This window comes from Lemur catta, chromosome 3 (genome assembly GCF_020740605.2).
Source record: "Lemur catta isolate mLemCat1 chromosome 3, mLemCat1.pri, whole genome shotgun sequence".
Classification (NCBI taxonomy): domain Eukaryota; kingdom Metazoa; phylum Chordata; class Mammalia; order Primates; family Lemuridae; genus Lemur; species Lemur catta.
Genome location: NC_059130.1, coordinates 107,553,802 through 107,574,638, shown reverse-complemented (window position 1 = coordinate 107,574,638; position 20,837 = coordinate 107,553,802). Strand labels below are relative to the sequence as shown.

General features: G+C 50.8%; 1 protein-coding gene across 1 annotated transcript in view; it reads right to left on the bottom strand.

Moving 5' to 3' along the window:
* Positions 1 to 15,352: 15,352 nt before the first annotated feature.
* Positions 15,353 to 20,837, bottom strand: part of SLC9A1 (solute carrier family 9 member A1) — a 50,475-nt gene continuing 44,990 nt past the window's right edge. Inside the window, exons 6-12 of the mRNA XM_045545838.1 lie at positions 20,040 to 20,129; positions 19,493 to 19,563; positions 19,203 to 19,376; positions 18,872 to 18,986; positions 18,584 to 18,685; positions 17,762 to 17,834; positions 15,353 to 17,167 (exon numbers count right to left, since the gene is read on the bottom strand). Coding sequence (XP_045401794.1) covers positions 16,830 to 17,167; positions 17,762 to 17,834; positions 18,584 to 18,685; positions 18,872 to 18,986; positions 19,203 to 19,376; positions 19,493 to 19,563; positions 20,040 to 20,129 — 963 coding nt within the window. The 3' untranslated portion in view covers positions 15,353 to 16,829. The remainder of the gene's footprint in view (positions 17,168 to 17,761; positions 17,835 to 18,583; positions 18,686 to 18,871; positions 18,987 to 19,202; positions 19,377 to 19,492; positions 19,564 to 20,039; positions 20,130 to 20,837) is intronic.

Sequence of the window (20,837 nt, the reverse complement as noted above, 5' to 3'; positions counted from 1 at the left end):
GATGCTGATGGGGTGAGAGGACCACACATCCCAGTCACCACCTCAGTCACCACCAAATCACGAAGATATTAGTCAAATAGAAGACTAGAAAGATGGTCTTTGGAGAGTGGAATTATAGGTGATTTTTTTTTTTGAGACAGGGTCTCACTCTGTTGCCCAGGCTAGAGTGCCATGGCGTCAGCCTAGCTCACAGCAACCTCAGACTCCTGGGCTCAAGCAATCCTCCTGCCTCAGCCTCCTGAGGAGCTGGGAATACAGGCACGTGCCACCATGTCCGGCTAATTTTTCTATATGTATTTTTAGTTGTCCATATAATTTCTTTCTATTTTTAGTAGAGACGGGGTCTTGCTCTTGCTCAGGCTGGTCTCGAACTCCTGAACTCAAACGATCCACCCGCCTCGGCCTCCCAGAGTGCTAGGATTACAGGCGTGAGCCACTGTGCTCGGCAGTGATTTTTTTTTTTTAATCTGAATTTTTACATTTTCTCTAGTTGACCGTGTATCACATGCTATTTAAAAACCATTTTATTATTTATAAAAGAGAGACGAGGGGCACCTGTCCCTCTCTCCAGGGCGGCTGACTTCTGCAGGGACCAGCTTCCGCTGGTATCGTCATCACGATGGCTAACCCTTGAGGGTGGGTAGGGCGCCAGCTGCTTTCTAAGTGCTTTCTGTGACCTGTGTGAACTCATTTAATCCCCACTGGCTTGGTGGCAGCCAAAGAGTGGCAGGCGAGAGGCCAGCCTCTCAGCTGCCCACTCTGCGGCTTTTCTGGAAATGGTTTCCAATTCTCCTGGGGATGAAAGGCCTGTCCTCCCCGCTCCCGCCTCAGCGTAAGTGGCCGCCATTCTGTGCTGCACATGATCACTGATGAGGCAGAGGGGGGCAGGTGTTGGGGACCTGGGGGCAGGAAATAGAAGAGATTGGACAAGAGTGTCCTGCAGTTAGAATCCTTGGAAGTCCACAGAGCCATCAGCCTGGACAGGCTCTGCATGTCTCAGGACGCCAGGCTCCTGGGTCATTCATAGTGCATGTGGCTGTGGACAGCTGAGCACTGTGGTTAAAACTCTGCAGCTTCAAACCCCAGCTCTACCACTTACCAGCTGTGAGACCTTTGGCAAGTACCTAACCCTGTGAGTCAGTTTTCTTTATTGGTAAAATGAAGATCTCGGCAGTTGTAGGATCAAATGGTATAATATATATCAGGCTCTTAGCACAAAGCCTGGAATATGGAAAGCACTTCTTAAATGATGGCTATTAGCATTATTATTCAACAAGCATTTATTGAGCATCTACTTTGTGCCCGGCACCGTGCCAATAGCAGACCCACTGGAGGAGCCAGAGCCCAGCAATTAATTGCACCTCCAGGCTCCAAACTTGCACAGACATAAGAACTCAGCAGAAGCAAGAATTCTGGCTTCAGAGCTAGAAGTACCCTGAGAACAAAACTCCCAACGTGTACAGAGAACGTAGGGAAGGCTTCACATGACCACAGGGCACGGGAAGGGATTTGAGCAAAACTTTCCCCAGTCTCATGGGACACCCCTGCCGACACCTGATTTATAAATACTAGGCCAGAATGTACTCCTTCCTCCTGGCTGGTAGAGGCCTGACTCTGTGAAGGTGTTGTTGGCAACACACCAGGTCCAGGGTGCTGAATTGTGTCTGGTCTGGTTTCTTCATTCCCTTTTGTCAGCGAAGAACTTGCTCAGAGTCACTCAGAGAACAAGCAGGCAAAGCTAATCCTTCAATCTGTGTGGTTTAGGAGTGTGTGTGTCTCCCTATTCTAGAAAACAACAAGCCTCAGGATTGTTGGAAAAATTAAATTCATGGTTACACATGAAATGCTTAGAACTATAACTGGCATTCAGGAAGTATATGATTGATGTTAGCTGATTTTATCTTTAGCTTGCAGCCTCTCTCCTTTTCAGCTACTTTAGACACTCTTTTTGTGCCTTAAATCACCATTTACAAACAGTTAAATACATTTCTACACTTTTCCTACCTGCTTTGCAGTAGTAGACCTAGCCATAATGACCAAGTTCTGGCAAGAGGAATATAAGTAGAAGTAGTATATGCGACTTCCAGGGATTGGGAGTATATGCAACAGAGGTATTGTGCCTTTCTCCTCTTCTTTCTTCTTTCCTGCTGGATAAAATGTAGGCACGATGGCTGGAGCTGGAGCAGCCATTTTGGACCATGAAGGAAAAGGTGAATTTGGAGGATTTGGGAGCAATAAGACAGAAAAAATCTAGGTCCCTAATAATTGCAGTATCACCATACCAGCCTGGACTGTATTCCTAGACGTTTAAATGAGAGAAATAAATTTCTATCACATTGAGGCTCCTGCTATTTCAGGTATCCATCACTCATAGCTTAAATGAATTCCAGCTAATACAGGAATAGAACTTGGATTTAGACCCAGACTTGCCTGACCCCGAGGCACTCTACCAGTGTTTCTCAAAGTGTGGATAGCCAAGTACCTGAATCAGAATCATGGGGTGGGGAGCTTGTTTAAAATGCACGTTCCAGGGCACCACCTCAGCTCTGCTGAATTACACTCTCTGGAGTCGGAACCTGGCAGTTCTCTTTGAAACAAGTTCCCCACCCTGAGAATTCTGATGCATACTCAAACCTGGGAACACTGAGCTTCATGCTATTTCCTCTTGTAATTCTTAAGAAAATCAGGAGTCCATTCTGATTCCTTGGGTGGAACTAAATGCAGGTGGAACTCAGGGGACTTGGGGCAGGCAGGGAGAGGTTGAGGGCAGGGGTCGAGCACCCAGGGTCTCAGGTCATCTGTGTCCATCCGCTAAGGCAGGAGCTGAGCAGCCCTCCCAGAGGAGGCAGCTCTTTCTGGGGGTGGGGGGGGTCTTGGGTGGTGTGGAACAGCAGCCTCCACCCCCTGCCCTCACACACAGCAGTTGCACCAAAGCTTGCTGGAACCATCTGAGGCCCCTGAGTGCCTATGGCATATTGAGACGCCCTAATGGAGCCTGGGACAAGCCCCAGGAGGCAAAACTCAGCTTGGCAGCCAGGATTTTAGTGCAGAGCTGCACCCCTTCCGCAAGCCACGGTTCTCCCTTTGAGAAACAGCTCATGCCTTTGGTAAGCTGGGAGATGAAAAGCCTGACATGTGGCACCTGGGGACCTCGTGACAAGAGCTGAGTGCTGTCTGACCTTGCCACAAAGTCAGGTGTGCCCAGCAGCCTCTGTCCTCCAAGGGGAGAGGGCACACGTGGCCAAGGGCTGAGTGCAGGCACGTCCTGAAGCCCAGGTGAGCTGCGGAGCAGGTGGCTCCTTCCCCAGAGTCCCTTCTCGGGCTGCCCAGCTGTCCCTGCCTCCACCCACACCCTAGGACCAGTTGAGCACTCAAGCCTGTGCCATGCTAAGAGCTCTGGTGGACGCTTGCAGCAACACTTGGTGAACACTGGATCTCGCGCTGACAGACACTTGGAGGCAGCATGGAGCAGAGGGAGGCTGTCCCCCCCACATCCTCCCTTTTCATAGGCAGGTATGAGAATGACCTTGGGGCAGTGGGGTGGGGATCGCCTGCATTCTGAGCTCAGATGCTCAGCAAGCTGAACTGAAATGTCAGCAGGCGTGGGAGTGCCGCCCGCCTGGAGGCCTGGGGCTGGCTGCCCCACCCCACCCTCCTCCCGTGGGAAGCGGAGTGCAGGCACTGCCCCTCCTTCAGGGACAGGGAGCCACTGGTCCCCGCTTGCTAGTTGCCAGGCAACCCAGGATGAGCCTTCGAGGTCATTCCTCAGACAACTCTGAGCTTTCTCCACAGCCTGTGAACAGATGGTCCCGCAGCAGTCAGCCTCAGCCTGAAATCCGTCGCTGAGGCACTGACGCCTGCCTCCCCCAGCGACAGCCAGGAGAGACCCTTCCAGGGCCTGCAGCAGCACCAGGTTGGGTCCGTTTTGTGTGGAAGGAGAGGTGGCCTGAGGTTGGGCTTTGTGCGGCCCTGGGAAGTGGCTGGTGGTCTTGCCAGGTGGGAGGGTTGGTGACAAGGCACTGCATTAGTGCTACATGGCTGGGCTCTCAATGGGCTCAGATTGCAAGAGAACGCTTGTCCCAAGTGACTGTTCACCAAAGCCCCCTGCCCCCGAAGGAGGCTCTTTATAGTCAGGTGATAGCTGTGGGTGTCACCATCATCCTTTTCTCTATTATTAGGACCTGGATAAATTCAAGAGGACATCCCAGCCACACCTAGGCCTTACCTTTGATACTTCCCATTGCAATGAAACTTACATTTTGGAGATACAGACCTTTACACAGCGATACGGAGTTTCCCCTGGTCCATTGTCCTGTGCTAACAATGCCCAGCAACATCTGACCATTGTTCGCTGGGGACAGAATGGTCATAACTAGGTCGTGACTCTACCTCATTTGAGGCAGCGTTCGGGGTGACATCCCAGCATGACTTTCTTATCTTATTTGAGGCACAAGGAGCCTTAATTTTCTAATAGAAATGTTAAACAGCAAGCCAGCATTTTTTTTTTTCCAGGACAAGGACAAATTCCCTTAGGAATTTTGCAGACATCACATGTTCTCTTCCTCCTTGTTGCAATATGTGTAATTTATCTCCTAGTATAACTTGCTTAATAGTCACAGTTTGTTTATTCCATCTGCTTCCCAAGAGGAGGACAAATTGTTACATGGCGCTGTCCAGGGGTTCTTAGAGTCTCCCATAAGCCTCGGCTAATCAAGAGCATAATCGATGGGCCACAAACAAAGTGGCCATGGAGGTGGGCAGGAGGCTCAGCCTGGCCTCTGCAGCCGGACCTTCCACCCACCCAAGGCAACCTGGTTCCCATCACCTCTGCGTGGCCACACCTGTGCCCTCGGGGCTCAGCCGGCCATCTGGTGACTGCTTGATTACACAAGCGCCTTCCCTCATGGAGGAGCAGTGACTTGTACACCTGCATCAGCTCCTCATGGTACAGTCGGGCTCACTTTCCCGTCCTCCCCCTGCGCCCACACTTGTCACCTTACTGAATGCCCCTGCTCGGGTGTCCTGCACGGCACCGCCTCCCACCGAGAAGCTCACATTTCTGTGAGGACTGTGAAGACGTACAACAATGGGCCAGTGCCCGTGAGGTGCACGGGTCTTCCCTTGTACCAGGGACCCAGGATGAGGTGGCCTCACTGCATGGTGGATGCCCTCCTGTGAGCTGTAGGAAGTGGCACGTGCTTGGAGCCAGTACGTGATGCTATTTCTCCTGGAGTCAAAGCCCAGGGGTCTGAGAGGCAGTGAGGGGTGGCAGGAGGGGCACATACTTAGTCCCCTGGGGAGGCCTGGGTCCATCCAGAGATGCAAAAATGATTCCTCTGGGACTGTCACCGCAGCTGAGGAAACAGACAAGAGGGTGCCTTGTGGGGTTGGCTGTGGTGTTGACCCTGAGTGCCAAAGGGACACGGAGGCTGCTCTAAAGCAGAAACAGGGAGGATCTGCAGAGAGCCGGGACAGGGCAGCGTCCTGTGCAGCGTGTCCTTGTTCCTCCACGTCTCGCAGTAAGGCCAGTGGGGGATTTTCAGCCGACGTGGGAAAAAGTGCACCCAGGGGCTGAGGTTCTTCAGGAACAAAGGTTTGTGTCATGAACGGATCCTGTAGCTGTGGTGCTGGCTAAAGGCAGAAGGAACATAAAGAGGCAGTGCCGGAGAGAAATACTGCCCTCAGGGGACCAGCAGGATTGGAGGCCCCTTGGCGTGGCCTGTGGAGGGTGTGGGGGCTAGGCTGGCACAGTCAGAGGGAGCCAGGCCAGCCCAGCTCCTCCTGGGTCACTCGTGACTCGAGTCCTTCCAGCCTCTCTTGCCTTCTGCAGCCCCCGGTGCCAGCTCTCTCTTTCTGTAGGAAAGGACAAGACCACTGGCCCTAGGGAATAGCTTGGTCTGGATTCTTCCTTCCAGAAAACCTACTCCTTTGTGGAGGAAGACCCACAGCACCTTTTGGAAGTGGTGCCTAGTGCAGTGTCAGACTTCCTGGACTCCAATCCCAGGACAATCGCTTAGTAGGAGTGTATGTGCGAGCGTGCATGCGTGCAAGTTACTTAGCCTTTCCTTGTCCTTAGTTTCCTCCCCTAGAAAGGGGGGAAACAGTATCTAAATCTTAAAAGTTGTTGTCAAAATTAAACATAGAATTAAAACCATAAAGCTTCTAGAAGAAAACAGGAGAAAAGGCCGGGCGCGGTGGCTCACGCCTGTAATCCTAGCACTCTGGGAGGCTGAGGCGGGTGGGTCGTTTGAACTCAGGAGTTCAAGACCAGCCTGAGCAAGAGCGAGACCCCGTCTCTACTAAAAAATAGAAAGAAATTAACTGGACAACTAAAAATATATATATACATATAAAAAAATTACCTGAGCATGGTGGCGCATGCCTGTAGTCCCAGCTACTTGGGAGGCTGAGGCAGGAGGATTACTTGAGCCCAGGAGTTTGAGGTTGCTGTGAGCTAGGCTGACGCCACTGCACTGTAGCCCAGGCAACAAAGTGAGACTGTGTCTCAATAAAACAAAAACAAAAACAAACAAACAAACAAATAAAAAACCAGGAGAAAAAGCTTAGCAATCTGGAGGTAGGCAAAGGTTTCTTGGACTGAACACGGAAAGCAATAACCATTAAAGCATGGTAAATTAGACTGCACCATAATTTAAAACTGCTGCTCATCAAAAGTCATTATGAATAGACAGGCGCCAGAATGAAAGAAAATACTCACGAAGCATGTATCTTGACAAATGACTTGTTCCCAGGATACATATAGAACTTCTAAAACTCAATAATAAAAAGACAAACACCCAATTTTAAAATGAGCAAAAGAGTTGAACAGATACTTCACAAAGAAAGATATGTGCACGGCGATAAGCTAAGGCAAGATGTTCAATGTCGTGAGTCATCAAAGAAATGCAAATCAAAAAACCGCAATGAGATGCCACTGAATGAGATGACCCATCGGAAGGGCTAAAAATGAAAAGAGTGCCAACACCCAGTGTCCTCGAGGATGAGGAGCAACTGGAACGCTCATGTGTTGTTGGTGGGAGAAGAAAACAGCTCAGCCATTCTGGTCTGGCAGTTTTGGATGAAACTAGATATTCCTGTACCTCATGGCCAGTAATTCCACTTACAGGGACTTACCAAAGAGAAATGAAACTACGCGTCCACAAAAAGATCCGTACAAGGTTCGTAGCAGCTCTATTCACAACAGCCCAAACTGGAAACAGCCCAGGTGTTCATCAACAGGAGAATGGAGTCTATTGTGTCCAAACAATAGCATATCACTCATCAAGAGAACAGAAGGGATTGCTGCTACATGCGGCCACCTGGATGTGTCTCAAAAACATTCTGCTGAGTGACAGAAGACAGACACAAGAGAGTACTTATTGTGTGAAGTTCTAGAACAGGCCAAACCAATCTATCATTTAAAAAAACCCATAACAGTGGCTGCTTCATGACTGGGGGCAAGGGTGGCTGGGAACTGAAGAGGAAAAAGCACCGAAATATTCTACTTACTGATGAGGGCTGGGGAGCACGGATATATGCATTTGTCCAGACTCATCTAGTGGCATACTTGGATCTGTGTGTTTCACTGTGTCTAAATTTTATCTCAAAAGAAGAAAAACACTGTAAGCAAAAATTGGACTCTAGTCAATGCTATTCATGCTGAAGTGTTTAGGAATGAAGTATACTGATATCTGCAAATTGCATTAAAAATAAATGCATTTTTTTGCCTGAGGTGATGGATATGCCAATTGCCCTGATTTGATTAATTCATATCGTATGTCTGTATCAAAACATCACAGGTACCCTGTAAAGATATATAACTATTGTGCACCTATAATAATTAAAAATAAAAATAATTTTTTTTTTTTGAGATAGGGTATTGCCTGCCTCACAGCAACCTCAAACTCCTGGGCTCAAGCGATCCTCCTGCCTCAGCCTCCCAAGTAGCTGGGACTACAGGCAGGTGCCACCATGCCTGGCTAATTTTTTTTATATGTTTTTAGTTATCCAGCTAATTTCCTTCTATTTTTTAGTAAAGACGGGGTCTAGCTCTTGCTCAGGCCGGTCTTGAACTCCTGAGCTCAAATGATCCACCCACCTTGGCCTCCCAGAGTGCTAGGATTACAGGTGTGAGATCCCGTGCCCAGCCAAAATGGTCAATTTTCTGTATATTTTTCCACAGTTAAAAATAAATCAAAAAAGATGCATTGATGGATAAATAGAGGGGATAGATCTATGATAAAGAAAACAGAGCAAAACGTTACCAACTGTAGAATCAGGGTGATGAGTACAGTACAGTTGGAAATAGTACAGTTAAGTACAGTTTGAAATTTTTCATAATAAAATATTGGAAAAATTAGGTGTAGAAAAATAGGCTGGGTGAGGTGGCTCATACCTGTAATCCTAGCACTTTGGGAGGCTGAGGTGAGAGGATCACTTGAGCCCAGGAGTTTGAGGTTGCAGTGAGCTATGACCGCACCACTGCACTCTAGCCTGGGAGAACCTTGTCTCAAAAAGTAAAGAAAAATAGAAGTGTAAATTAGTACAACATACCTGGGAAAAAAATTCAGCAGCAAAAATGCCTCATTAATTTCCCAATTCTAAGGCAATAATTGGAAATGAGGACAAAGATTTATGTAAGTTTGGAATCATTGCTTTAATTCTTGGCAGAACTTAGCAGGGATGGCTATAGTTTTCTTTATGGGAAGATATTTGACTACTGATTCAATTCCTTTAGTCATGCTGTGGGCAGACTCCGAGATGGCCCCCAGAGATCTCTGCCTCCTGGATCAACCCTTTGTATAATCCTCTATCCTTGAGTGTGGGTGGGGGATGTGTGATTTACTTCTTACTAATAGAATATGGCAAAGGTAATAGAATGTCACTTCCACGATTAGATTACGTGAGATTGTAACTTCTGTCTGGCTAGCAGACCCTCCCTGTTGCCTTTTTGGCTTGCAGACTTTGACGAAGCACATGGCTGTGTTGGGGAGGGCCATCTAGCAAGAAACAGATGGTGGCCTCTGGCCAACAGCCAGCTAGAAACTGAGGCCCACAGTCCAGGAACCCTTCAGTAACTGGATTCTGCCAACAATTACATGAACTTGGACATGGGTCCTTCCCCAGTTGAGCCTTCAGATGAGACCCCAACCCTGGACAACAATTGCAGTCTTGTGAGAGACCTCAACATAGAACACTCAACTATGTAAGCCGTGCCCAGACTCCTGACCCGCAGAAATTATAAGATAATAAATGTGTGTTTTCAAATTGCTAAGTTTGTGGTAATTTGTTACATAGCAATAGATAACTAATACAACTAGTTACAAAATCATTCAGATATTTTGTTTCTTTTTGATTCAGTTTTGTGAAGTAATAGTTTTCTAGGAATTTGTCCATTTTGCCTAAATTTTCTAATATATTGGCATAAAGCTATTCATGACATCTTTCTGTTTGAAAACTTGGAATTGTAAGATATGACTCATGTGTAGAAAGGTGCATAGAATAGAAATATGTAGTATAATGTGTAATTATAAAACAAACATCTGTGCATTCACCACCCAACTCAAGAAATAAAATATTGCCAGCACCACAGGGATCCCCGGTTCCCCTTCCCAATCACACTCCTCCCTTCCTCTTAAGGGCAATCATCCTTGCATTTTTATGATAATGCCTGTCTATCATTACAGTTTTATGCTTCTTTACAGTTTATCCATCCCTATACAATATAATGTAGATTTTTCTGGTTTTGAACTTCGTATAAATGAAATCATTCCCTGCATATCTCTTGTGCTTTTCTTCTTTGGCTCAGCATTGTATTTACGACATCAATCTACATTGTTGTGAAGTTCTAGTTTGTTTATTTTCATTGGTGTTTAATACTCCATAGTATAATTATAAAAAATTTGGCCAGGCGCAGTGGCACATGCCTGTAGTCCCAGTTACCCGGGAGGCTGAGGCAGGAGGATTGCCTGAGCCCAGGAATTTGAGGTTGCTGTGAGCTAGGCTGACACCACGGCACTCTAGCCCAGGCAACAAAGCAAGACTCTGTCACCAAAAAAAAAAAAAAAAAAAAATTTATCCACTTTGCTATGGACAGGCATTTGGATTGTTTCCAGTTTGGGTATACATAAATGATTCTACTCTGAACATTTTTGTACAATATTTCTTGGAACATAGTGTATACACTTCTTAGGGGATTTTTTTAGTGGTGTTGCTACATCATAGGGCATGAGTGTTTATACCACTTACTAGAAGTTTCCAAACTCTCCCCCAAAGTGGTTGTACTAATATACACCAGCAGTGTATGGGAGTCCCTGGTGCACCACACCGTTGTCACTACTTGCTGTTGGCAGACTTGAATTTTACCCGATCGGTGTGTGTATAGTGGTATTTCATTACAGGTTTTGCATTTGCCTGATTATTTATGGATTTAAGCATTTTTCCATACATTTATTGGCCATTTGGATTTCCTTTTTTTTGGTGAAGTGTGTACTAAATGTATTTGTCCGTTTGTCTTTTTCTTGTTGATTTGTGGGAGTTCTTTATCTATTTGGGATACGACTCCTTTAGCAGTTTTATGTGTTCAAGTATTATTCCACTGTATGGCTTGTTTTTTCATTTTCTTTATAGAGTCTCTGAATTTTAATATACCTGAAGGTACCTATCTTTTCCTTTATGGTCACCTCAATCCCTTGCTTGCATGGGTAACAATTCACATTTTAAAAAGCGTCATTTGTTGAAATGTTGAGGCTCAAGATGACAGTGCATTTCTTCAGAGAGCTTTTGCATTTGCTTCTATTAGGTGCTAGGAGAATTAGAAGCCCAGGATCATTTCAAACTAAATACGCAGTTTGAAGATTTGTAGACCATTGTAGGTGAAGTGAATTTGGTATGCAATGCTGAGCAAAAGAAGTTGCTCCGGGATGCAACTTCTCAGGGGTATGATTTTTAAATTTCTGCTCTTTTTGGCACCATGGTATATTTTCTTGCAGTTCTCTAGGGGTGAGCTTTTGGTTTCTTCTGGTTCACCTGTACCCGAAGAGTATGGCCCTTTGGGGTCTCATGTCAGATTCTCCTTCTTGGTTAAGTTCTGGACTTTGTGACATCCAACCTGAAGCCCCTACGTACCCAGTTAGCAAATGATCTCAGGAAAACACACTCTAGACCTGGGCTTACCTCTCTTTTCACTTCAGTTTGCCTGGTTGTTCATTATTAGCCTGTCATTTCTTTTTAGGAAGATGTTTCTAGGAAGATGCTTACCAGAAACTGCACTCCCCCAAAACTTATAAACCATCAGCTAAAGTATTCATTGGCAAACTAGTTATAATAGGTAAAACAACCTACATGTTCAAAAAGGAGGAATTATTAAATAAATTGTGAGATCACATATTACAATTATGATGCTCATTTGCTAAAATCCCACCATGGCAAAGACTGCTGGATGTCCACCAAAATCTAGTCTCTCCTTCTTCTGGATTTATAGAATTATTTGGCTGTCCCCATAGAGACTACATTTCCCAGCTTCCCTGTGGCTGGGTGGGGCTATGTGATAAGCTATCGGCAATGGATATGAGTGAAGTGATATGTGCCACCTACAAGTACAGGCCTTCAAACTTAAGGTGTTCCCCTCATGCCCATTTCCTTCCAGTGGGCTAATGGACCATGGTTTTTGTTTTTGTTTTTGGAGACAGGGTCTTGCTCTCTCACCCAGGCTGGAACGTAGTGTCGCAATCATAGCTCACTACAGTCTGGAACTCCTGGGCTCAAGGGATCCTCCTGCCTCAGCCTCCCGAGTAGCTGGGACTACAGGTGTGTACCACCCCCAGCTAATATTTTTTTTTTTTTTGTAGAGACAGGGTCTTACTGTTGCCCAGGCTGGTCTTGAACTCTTGGCCTCAAGCAAACCTCTCACCTTGGCCTCCCAGAGTGCTAGCTACGATTATAAGCACGAGCCACCTCGCCCATTCATGGACCATGCTGTGACCGTGAAGATGAGGACAACATCTGAGGGATGTCAGAGCGACACAATGGAAGAGACTTGGTCACTAAATGACAACAGGGAGCACTGTGGTCCCAACAACCTAGGCCACTTATCTCAGAAAAAAATTAACTTCTGTGGGGCCGCTGTATTTTGGGATGTCTCTGTCCTTCCCCAGCAAACACACACCCACTGAGTGATGCTCCGTCTCATGGCACAGTCCTGTCCACTGGCACTAGTTCTTATCAGCCTCCTCCAGGCCCCACTTCTCTTTGGCCTTCCAGGTTCTGTGGTTTACCATCATAATCACATCCTTGCAAATACCCTTCACTTCATCTGATTTTCATCTTATTTGCCTTGCAAAACCCAGCCTTCCTGGTGCCTGTGCTCACGTATCTGAAGATCACTGACAAAATCATATGACTGGGCTGAGCAGTTTCACTGTCCTCAAACATGAAATGGACTCGACCTGGAAAACTCAACTGTTTTTCAAAGAACCATATTTCCTTCTTCTCATCTAACTCTTTCATTCCTTTTACTTTCTTCAAATTTCCTACCTGCCTTCCTAGATTGATTCTCATTTGATGATTTTGCCTCACACTGAGAGAATTAAAGCCTTCAACCACACAGACGCTTCGTTTTTCCTCCACTAAATCTGCAAACCCATCTGCTTCCTCATACCTTGGAGAAGCCATCCCTGCTCCTCTCAAGGGTGTCTTTTTGATTTGTTTATTTACTTATTCATTATTTTTATTTCTTAGAGACAGGGTCTTGCTCTGTCGCCCAGCCTGGAGTGCAGTGGTGCAATCATGGCTCACTGCAGCCTCCAACTCCTGGGCTCAAGCGATCCTCTTGCCTTAGCCTCCCGAGTGTCTAGGACTACAAGTGTGTGCCACCACGCCCAGCTGTTGTTTAAAATTCTTTGCAGAGATGGTGTCTCACTGTGTTGCTCAGGCTGATCTGGAACTCCTGGCTTCAAGCCATCCTCCTGCCCTGGGCTTCCAAAGTGCTGTGATTACAGACATGAGCCACCACGCCCAGCCGTCTCACAGGTGTCTTGACTTTGGCTTTCTACCTACCCCTTTTACTTTCTCAAAGTATTTCCTTCTCTACTGGGTCATTTCCCAATAGGTTACAAATATTTCTAATATCTCCCTGCCCACCCCCACCCCCACAAACCAAAACCAAACACCTATATTAATTTTCTATTGCTGCATAATATATTACCACAGACTTAGTGGCTTAAAACAACACAAATTTATTCTGTCGTGGCTTCTATGGGTCAGAAGTCCAGCATGTTTTCATTGGGTCCTCTGCTCAGCATCTCACCAGGCTGAAATCGTGGCCCAGGCCATGACCTCTGCTGAGGCTCCAGATCATCCTCCGAGCTCACTGGTTGTTGGCAGAATTCAGTTCTCTGTGATTGTAAGGCTGAAGTCCCCACTTTTCTTGCTGGCTGCCAACAGGGGGCTATTCTTAGCTCCTTTGGGCCACTAGCTGTTCCCTGACATGTGGCCCTCTTCACAGAAGGGCAGTTTGCTCCTTCAAGGCCAGGAGTAGAGTCTCTCTTTTAAGGCCTCGCCTGATTAGGTCAGGCCCACCGCAATATTCTCCCTTTGATTGACTCAAAGTCAACTGATTAGGGACCTTAATTATATCTGCAAAAGTCACCTTTGTTATATAATGTATCCTAACCACAGCAATATCCCATCACACACACAGGTTCTGCCCATTCTTTATTTTTTATTTTTATATTTTTGAGACCAAGTTTTGCTCTGTCCCCCAGGCTAGAGTGCAGTGGTGTCATCATAGCTCACTGCAACCTCCAACTCCTGGGTTCAAGTGATCCTCCTGCCTCAGCCTCCCAAGTACCTGGGACTACAGGCTCATATCACCACGCCTGGCTATTTTTTTCTACGTTTAGTAGCGACGGGGTCTCACTCCTGCTCAGGCTGGCCTCGATCTCCTGAGCTCAAGTGAGCCTCCTGCCTCAGCCTCTCAGAGTGGTAGGATTACAGGCGTGAGCCATGACACCCAGCCTCCTCAAATATTTTCAATCTGCAGTTGGTTGAATCCATGGATATGGACCACACGGATGCGGAGGGCCGACGGCACTGCACCATTTTATACCAGAATTTGAGCATCCCAGGACTTTGGTATCCGTGGGAGTCCTGGAACCAATCCCCAGAAAACACAGACGGATAACTGTCACATTCATTTCCTGTCGGGACACTGGTAGGAAAGGACAGTGTGGTCCCTCACTGCAATCCTTTTGGTACTGACCACTTCAGAATTGGAGTCAAAGCGCTTCACACTCGGGTCCCAGGTGGGCAGGAGAGCTTTCCTGGACAGCCCAGGGTCCAAGGGTGCCTGGGGTGTGCGCCAAGGCCCCACTGCCCTCTGGTGGTCAGCTCCGGGAAATGCACCTCAGGGGTCCAACTTCTAAACTGAGCTAAAGTAGCCCTTCCCCGAAGTGCTTGGGAACAGAAGCATTTCAGATTTGGGATTCTGGAATATTTGCACATACATAAGGAGATATCTAGGGGATGGGATCCAAGTCTAAACGTGAAATTCATTTGTTTCACATACAGCTTACACTATAGTTTGAAGGTAATTTTATACAATATTTTAAATAATTTTGTGCATGAAACAAAGTTTTGTGTTTTGACTGCAACCTGTCACATGAGGTCAGGTGTAGAATTTTCCACTTGTGGAGTCACATTGGAGCCTAGAAAGTTCTGGCTTTTGGAGCATTCCAGATTGCAGATTTGCAGATTGCACATGCTCAACCTGTGCATACCTAAGCGTATCTCACCCAGGGGTTGCTGTCTCCACTTTACAGGTGAGAACACAAGGGCTTCAGTGACCTCCCACTGCCCTTGGTATAAGACCAAAATCATAACCATGGACCTCAAGGTCCCATCCTTGCTTCCTGCTGTCACTCTCTGACCTGGCCACCCCTACCTTTTCTCAGATCCCAGGGTGTCATGTGGGCAGCTCCCAATTAGTGTGTGTGGGAACTCAGACCTTCCCCACCTGGTTACCCTGGCTCATTTCTTAGTCCCGTCCTGGGATATCACTTACACAGGAAAGTCCTCCATGCCATCCCCTCCTCACCCTCTGCCTTTTATTCACCTCACAAACACACTGGGCTTTTCCAGGCTGCTCTTCCTGCTGAGCTGAGGGCTCCTGGGGCAGGGTGGGGGGTGTCCTGCTTTGCTCACTGCTGTGTCTCGGTGCCTGGCACTTGGGAACATCCACACCAGCAGCTCATGGCTACTAGGTGGTTCTGTGCCAGCCTTTGAGCTGAGCACTCCAGGCCCGCAGGCTGCCTTCCTTCTTAAAGCCCCTAGTCCCCAGGAAGCAGCTCTTGACTCTATCAAAAACTCACATTGATTTATTAGAATATGAAAAAGATTCAGTTTCTTCTGTACAGGCGGCAGAGCGGCAGCAGCTGTGGTGGCTTCGTACATGGTTGTCGACGTCACCCTTGTACGGTGACTCCTGCTCAAAACAGCACTTGCATGGAGAGGGTGGACAGATGGGCCAAGGACCTGTGGCCCAGTCCACCGGAAAGAGGACACTCTGACTATTGCACGATCCTGGGGAAGGGAGTGCCCTGGGGGAGGACAAACACCAACAGGCCTGGCCATGGTGGGGCTAGGGGTGGGGAGTGCTTGTGAGCAAAGGCCGCTGGGGGCCCAGCATTCTGCCCAACCTACCAGCCCTGGCGACAAAAGATCCTCAGGGGAGGCCTGCTCTCCCAGGACTGGGCTCCACGGCAGCTGGGTGCAGTAGACACAAGGGAGAGGTTCCTGGGGCCAACCCTGGGGTGGGAGAAATATGAAAGACCAGGCCAGCAGGAACTTAGGGTCAGGCCCAAGAGCCAGGCAGGTGCCAAGAGGCCCAGTGTCTGTGAGGTTGGAGAGAATCATGATTAGGGTGGGGGGGGCGGTCACTGCTGCAATCAGAGCCTTTGGGCAGCACTTAAGAGCCCAGCAGGCAGAGGACTGACTGGAGGGGGCTGGACAGACAGGCATGAATGATGAGGGGTAATTCTCTGCAGTGGGAGGAAGAAGATAGAGGGCAGAGCTCTCTTCGGCCAGGGGTTTTCAAAACATTTTAAAAACAGGAGTGCCCTCTGTGCAGACAGAATCCTACATGGAAGCATGAACAGACAAGACATAAAAAGGCGACACTTTCTGGAGCCCAGAAAGTCCCTCCTCTGGCAGCAGCCCCTGAAGGGCCCAGTGGTCCCCGTAGGAGCACAGTTTGGAAAGCTGAGTCACGACACTGTCTCTGTACAAAGCGCCCCAGCTCCAGGCAGAGCAGCTCTGAGTGAGGACGGGTTGAAGTGGCCAGCCAGGGTGATAGGGCTGGCAGGAGTAGGGTGAGACCCCATGGGTCACGGATCTCTCCCCTAGTCACATGGCTGTGCTTCCCCTGATAAAGGCCTCCGTGCCTTCCCTTCTGGGTGGGACCACAGCTGAGCCAGAGCCTCTTTGGTTGGAAATCAGATTGGTCTGAACAGGAGGTGATGGAGTGTAGGGGCCTCTGAGACCCTAGTCCAGGTATGGGGGCCTGGGCCTGGGCAAGGGGCAGGGCCTGCCTCACCAGCCCTGGCAGCTCTGCCCCTGGGTTGGGAGGCAGTTCTGGCGGCAGGACGCTTCCCAGGAGGCAGGGGAAGCTGTGCGGTGGGGGGTTGGGGGAGTGTGGTGGCCTCTGGGCCCAGCTGCCATGCGGTGGGGGAAGGGCAGGGCCGATCCAGGTCAGGAAGGGTGAGGGGGGCCCCCAGCAGCCCCTGCTCTGGTGGGAGAGTCTGGTGGGATGGGCGCTGCCCGTGGCCCTGGTGCTACTGCCCCTTGGGGATGAATGGCTCTCCTTCCCCAGGCTCAGGGTGGGGGCCTGGGTCACTGAGGCAGCGCTGTATCCTCTGGGAGCTGGGGCTGTCACTTGGCCCAGGGGTGAAGACGTCATCGGTGCCTGGGGACGAAGGCTCCTTGCTCCGCATCATGATGCCCCCATCATCATCCTCGTCTTCCTCGGCCACCCTTGCTGGATCCTGGCCCAGCCCCAGGACCTTGCCCTTCAGGTCCTCGTTGACCAGGTCCACAGACTCGGGCGACTGCGGGGACGCTGGGTCGATGGTGATGACGGGCAAGTCTGCCTTCGGCTCATAGGCCAGTGGGTCTGGGGACCAAGAGCAAGCACAAGCTGGGTTCTGCTCCTGAGCCTGGCCCAGCACGCGTCACCTCAGCACCTCCCACAGGGCCTTCCCGTGAACAAAGCCATCCACGGTCTGTGTCTACACTGGCCTTTGCGACCCTCCACCCCAGAGAAGGGAAGAGCTTCTCGTCCCTCAGACGGGCCCTCTCCTCAGACCATAGGTGTCCCTCCGCAGGCCAAGAATTAGGGCCCTTGCTGAGTCACTGTCTGCCCGGGGCCCAGGCCTCGAGAAGGCCTGCCCTTGTCTCCCGCGCATGTGCTGGAGATCGGGAAAGCGCAGACCCCCCGCCTCCCCCGCCAGGCGCCTGTCTGCTCCCAGCTCCCTTCTCAGTCCTCACTGGGCGTACCTGTCCCTGGGGACGGCAGCAGGGCCCTCTGCCCCCTTCTGTGAACCCCCAGCCACACCTGACCTGGAAGCAGCTCATGGCTTGGGGGGAGGCCAGCAAGGGAGGGTCTGTCCTCCCTGAAGGCTCTCCGAGGCCTGTTCCTGCCAGAGCCTCATCCTCAGGGGGTGGCGGCATGAGCGCCCAGCCCCAAGGCCCTTTGCCAGGCCCTTACCTGAGCCGATGCGAGCCCGCGACATGGTGGGCGAGTCCAGCTTGTGGGCCGGCACCGTCAGGTAGTTGTTCATCTGACAGAGAGAGCAGCGGTGAGTCGGGCAGCCGGGCAGCAGGAGCCCCCTGGATGGGGCCCACGGCCAGTGCGCCCCCTTCCGTGTGCTTGGGGCTGCTCACCCCCTCTTCCCCGTGCCTGTGCCGGCACCCACGCTGGCCCTTCAGGGGTGGGCTTATCCCAGGCTCTCATCAAGCCACCAACCTCCCTGGGCAGCTCTGAACACCCCTCCACTGCCCCAGCCTCTCGCTCCAGCCCACACCTGCCCTGAGGCTCAGACCCTTAAAGCCAGCTCGGGAGTGGACACCTGGGCCCCAGATGGCCCCCAGGTAGCTCAAACCAAAGGCCTTGAAACTGAGCTCAGCTCCTTACCCTCCCTTGAAACCTGGTTCCCTCCTTGGGGTCCCGCATGGCAGTCACCTCTCCCTACCAGCCCAGTCAGAGGCCCAGAGGTGATCCTGACTCCTTTTCCTCTTCTCTCAGCCCACCTCAAACTGACGACCAAGTCTTGCTAGTTCCACCTCCTCAATGTCCCTTACCCACTCCTCTGCATCTCCCTGCCACTGCCCTAATCCAGGCCACTGCCACCATACCCCCATGTCACACCCTTGCTTAGGACAAGGGTTCATGGCTCTCCACGCTCTTGGGATCAAGCCCAAACCCTCCCAGTTTCTAGAATAGGCACATTTCCTCAGAGGGGCACGGCAGAGCATTGTGGGTGGGGTGTGGGAAGAACCACCCAGACTCCTAGGGAAAGGCAGGGGCCACCTTCTGCTCCAGCTGCCGGGCCTTCTGTCTCCGCAGCAGCATCTGGTTCCAGGCCTCCTCGTAGGGGTCTGCCACCAGCGTGTGTCTGTTGTAGGACCGCAGCTGTGGGAGGAACAGCCATCAGGACGGGCCCCAGAAGCTGGGCCTTGGAGGCTCTGCCCATGCGTGCAGGGCAGGGCTGGGGACAGTGCTAGAGGCTGGGCCGGGGCTCAGGAGCACCAAGCCGAGGGGCACGTGCAGGGCAGGGCCGCCGTGGAGAGGGGTGCTGGGCCGGGAGCAGGCTCTCACCCGCTGCCTGGTCTTCTGCAAGTTGTTCCTCAGGATTTTGCGGATCTCCTCCTCCTTGTCCTTGGACAATGCTGGCAGGATGCGCTCGGAAGGCAGGGATTTGGGATGGATGTTCCTGGGACAACAGGGTACAGACTGGTTCCCCAAGAAAATTCTTGTGATCCTGGAGCCTGCTGGGCTGGGCCAGGAGGTCCCCCTGGTGATGGCCCAGGTGGGTGTGGCCCCACAGCTCTCTCCCCACCCCGACAGGACAACAGAGGGCTCCCCACCCCCCCAGGTGGCCTGCAACTAGTAGGGGTGGCGGGGCCAGGGTGTCGCCGCGGGCACTCACTGCATGGAGACGGTGGAGACGGCTGAGGGGATCTTGCCCATGCCCCCGCTCTCCACCAGCTCGATGGCCTGCTTCATCTCCATCTTGTGGTAGAAGGCGATGAGCTGGGGCTCCTTGGAGCGCTCGCCAGCTATCAGACACTTCTTCACGTACTTCTTATTAAACCGGTTGATTCTGGTGGGAGGCCAGGGACGGATGGTGCCAACTCCCAGGTGGGGAGACGCCCAGGCCCCAGGACCCTCACTTGCACCTCCCTGCCCACCTGCCCATCCACCAGGTCTGCCACCTACTTGTCCTTCCAGTGGTGGTGGCCGTAGTGGCCACAGATGTCCTCGATGCCTGTCAGAAGGTGGTCCAGGAACTGCAAGGGGCCCAGAGCCAGGTCAAGGCTCACTGCCGGGCACTTTCCTTCCCCAAACCACCCAACAGCCTCCCCGCACCACTTCCTTGCAAGCTGCAGCTCTGCTCAGCCCGGCCCTGTAGTCCCAGGAGTGGCCAGGAGATGGCGCCGACACCTCACTCATCCTGAACGCCAGCGGAACCAACTCTGGGTGCCCCAAACCCTCTGCCCCTGGTGTCCGGCTGAGCCCCCTTCTCTGACTATGCCCAATGCCTGGGATAGGTTCCAACTAGAGGCAGAGATGGCATGGTGCCCCTCCTCAGGCTCCCAGCTGCCCACACAGCACGTTCCCTATGGCCAGACCCTGGCAGCCTCAAGGGGCTGAGGGACGAGCCCAGCACTGGCGTAAGGGAGGAGGGCGGAGACGTGAGGCCTAGCTGCCAGCCAGCTCCTGAGCCTTCCCCTGCACCCCAGGGCCCAGCCCCAGCTCCCAGAACCTGTGTGTGGATCTCCTCGTTGATGGAGCGCTTCGTTTCTTGCTTTTTCTTCACAGCCAGCAGGTCTACCAGGGGCCGAATGGTCATGCCCTGGGGGAGCAGGTGGGTGTCAGGCCCTCCAGCTCTGCTACCCAGGCAGGGAGGCCCGAGGCTAGGATGCCCTCTGCTCTGCCCTCTCTCAGGACCGAAGGGTGCTGGAACTCCCAGCCTCCACCCTGGCACTCATGCAGGCTCCACCGCAGACTCGCTCTGCCCACTCGGGGCCTGGCACACAGGGAGAACCAGCTCTGCTCTGCCCGCCTCCCAGGACTGCACGAGAACCTCGTGATGGCAGCAGCGGCTAATTTAACTGCACACTTGCCCGGGGACAGACCCGGCTTCAAGTGCCGTGTTAGTATTAGCTCTTTAATCCCCACAACAACCCTCAGATGTAGGTCCTTTCATTGTCGCTCTTTTATGGATGAGGAAACTCAGGCTCAGAGAGGTTAAGCAACTTTCCAAGGTCCCACAGAAGTAGGACAGCCAAGATTCAAACCCAGGCAGGCTAGTTCCATACAGAGGTCCCCATCCCAATGCTGCCTTAAAGGAAAAGGGGCTTGGAAAACCATTAGCACGTATAACTGCAAAGTCAAGGTGAAAAAAATACTTTTGACAGTGGAAGCAGGGCAGGAAGACAAAAGCAGCAGCCCCTTCTTTCAAAGGACAGAAAATAAGCCCGGCCGCAGGAGGTTTCCCTATCTCTTTTCTCAGGAGAATGCAAAGATGTGTCCCATCTAGGGCTCTGCAAGGATTAGTGAC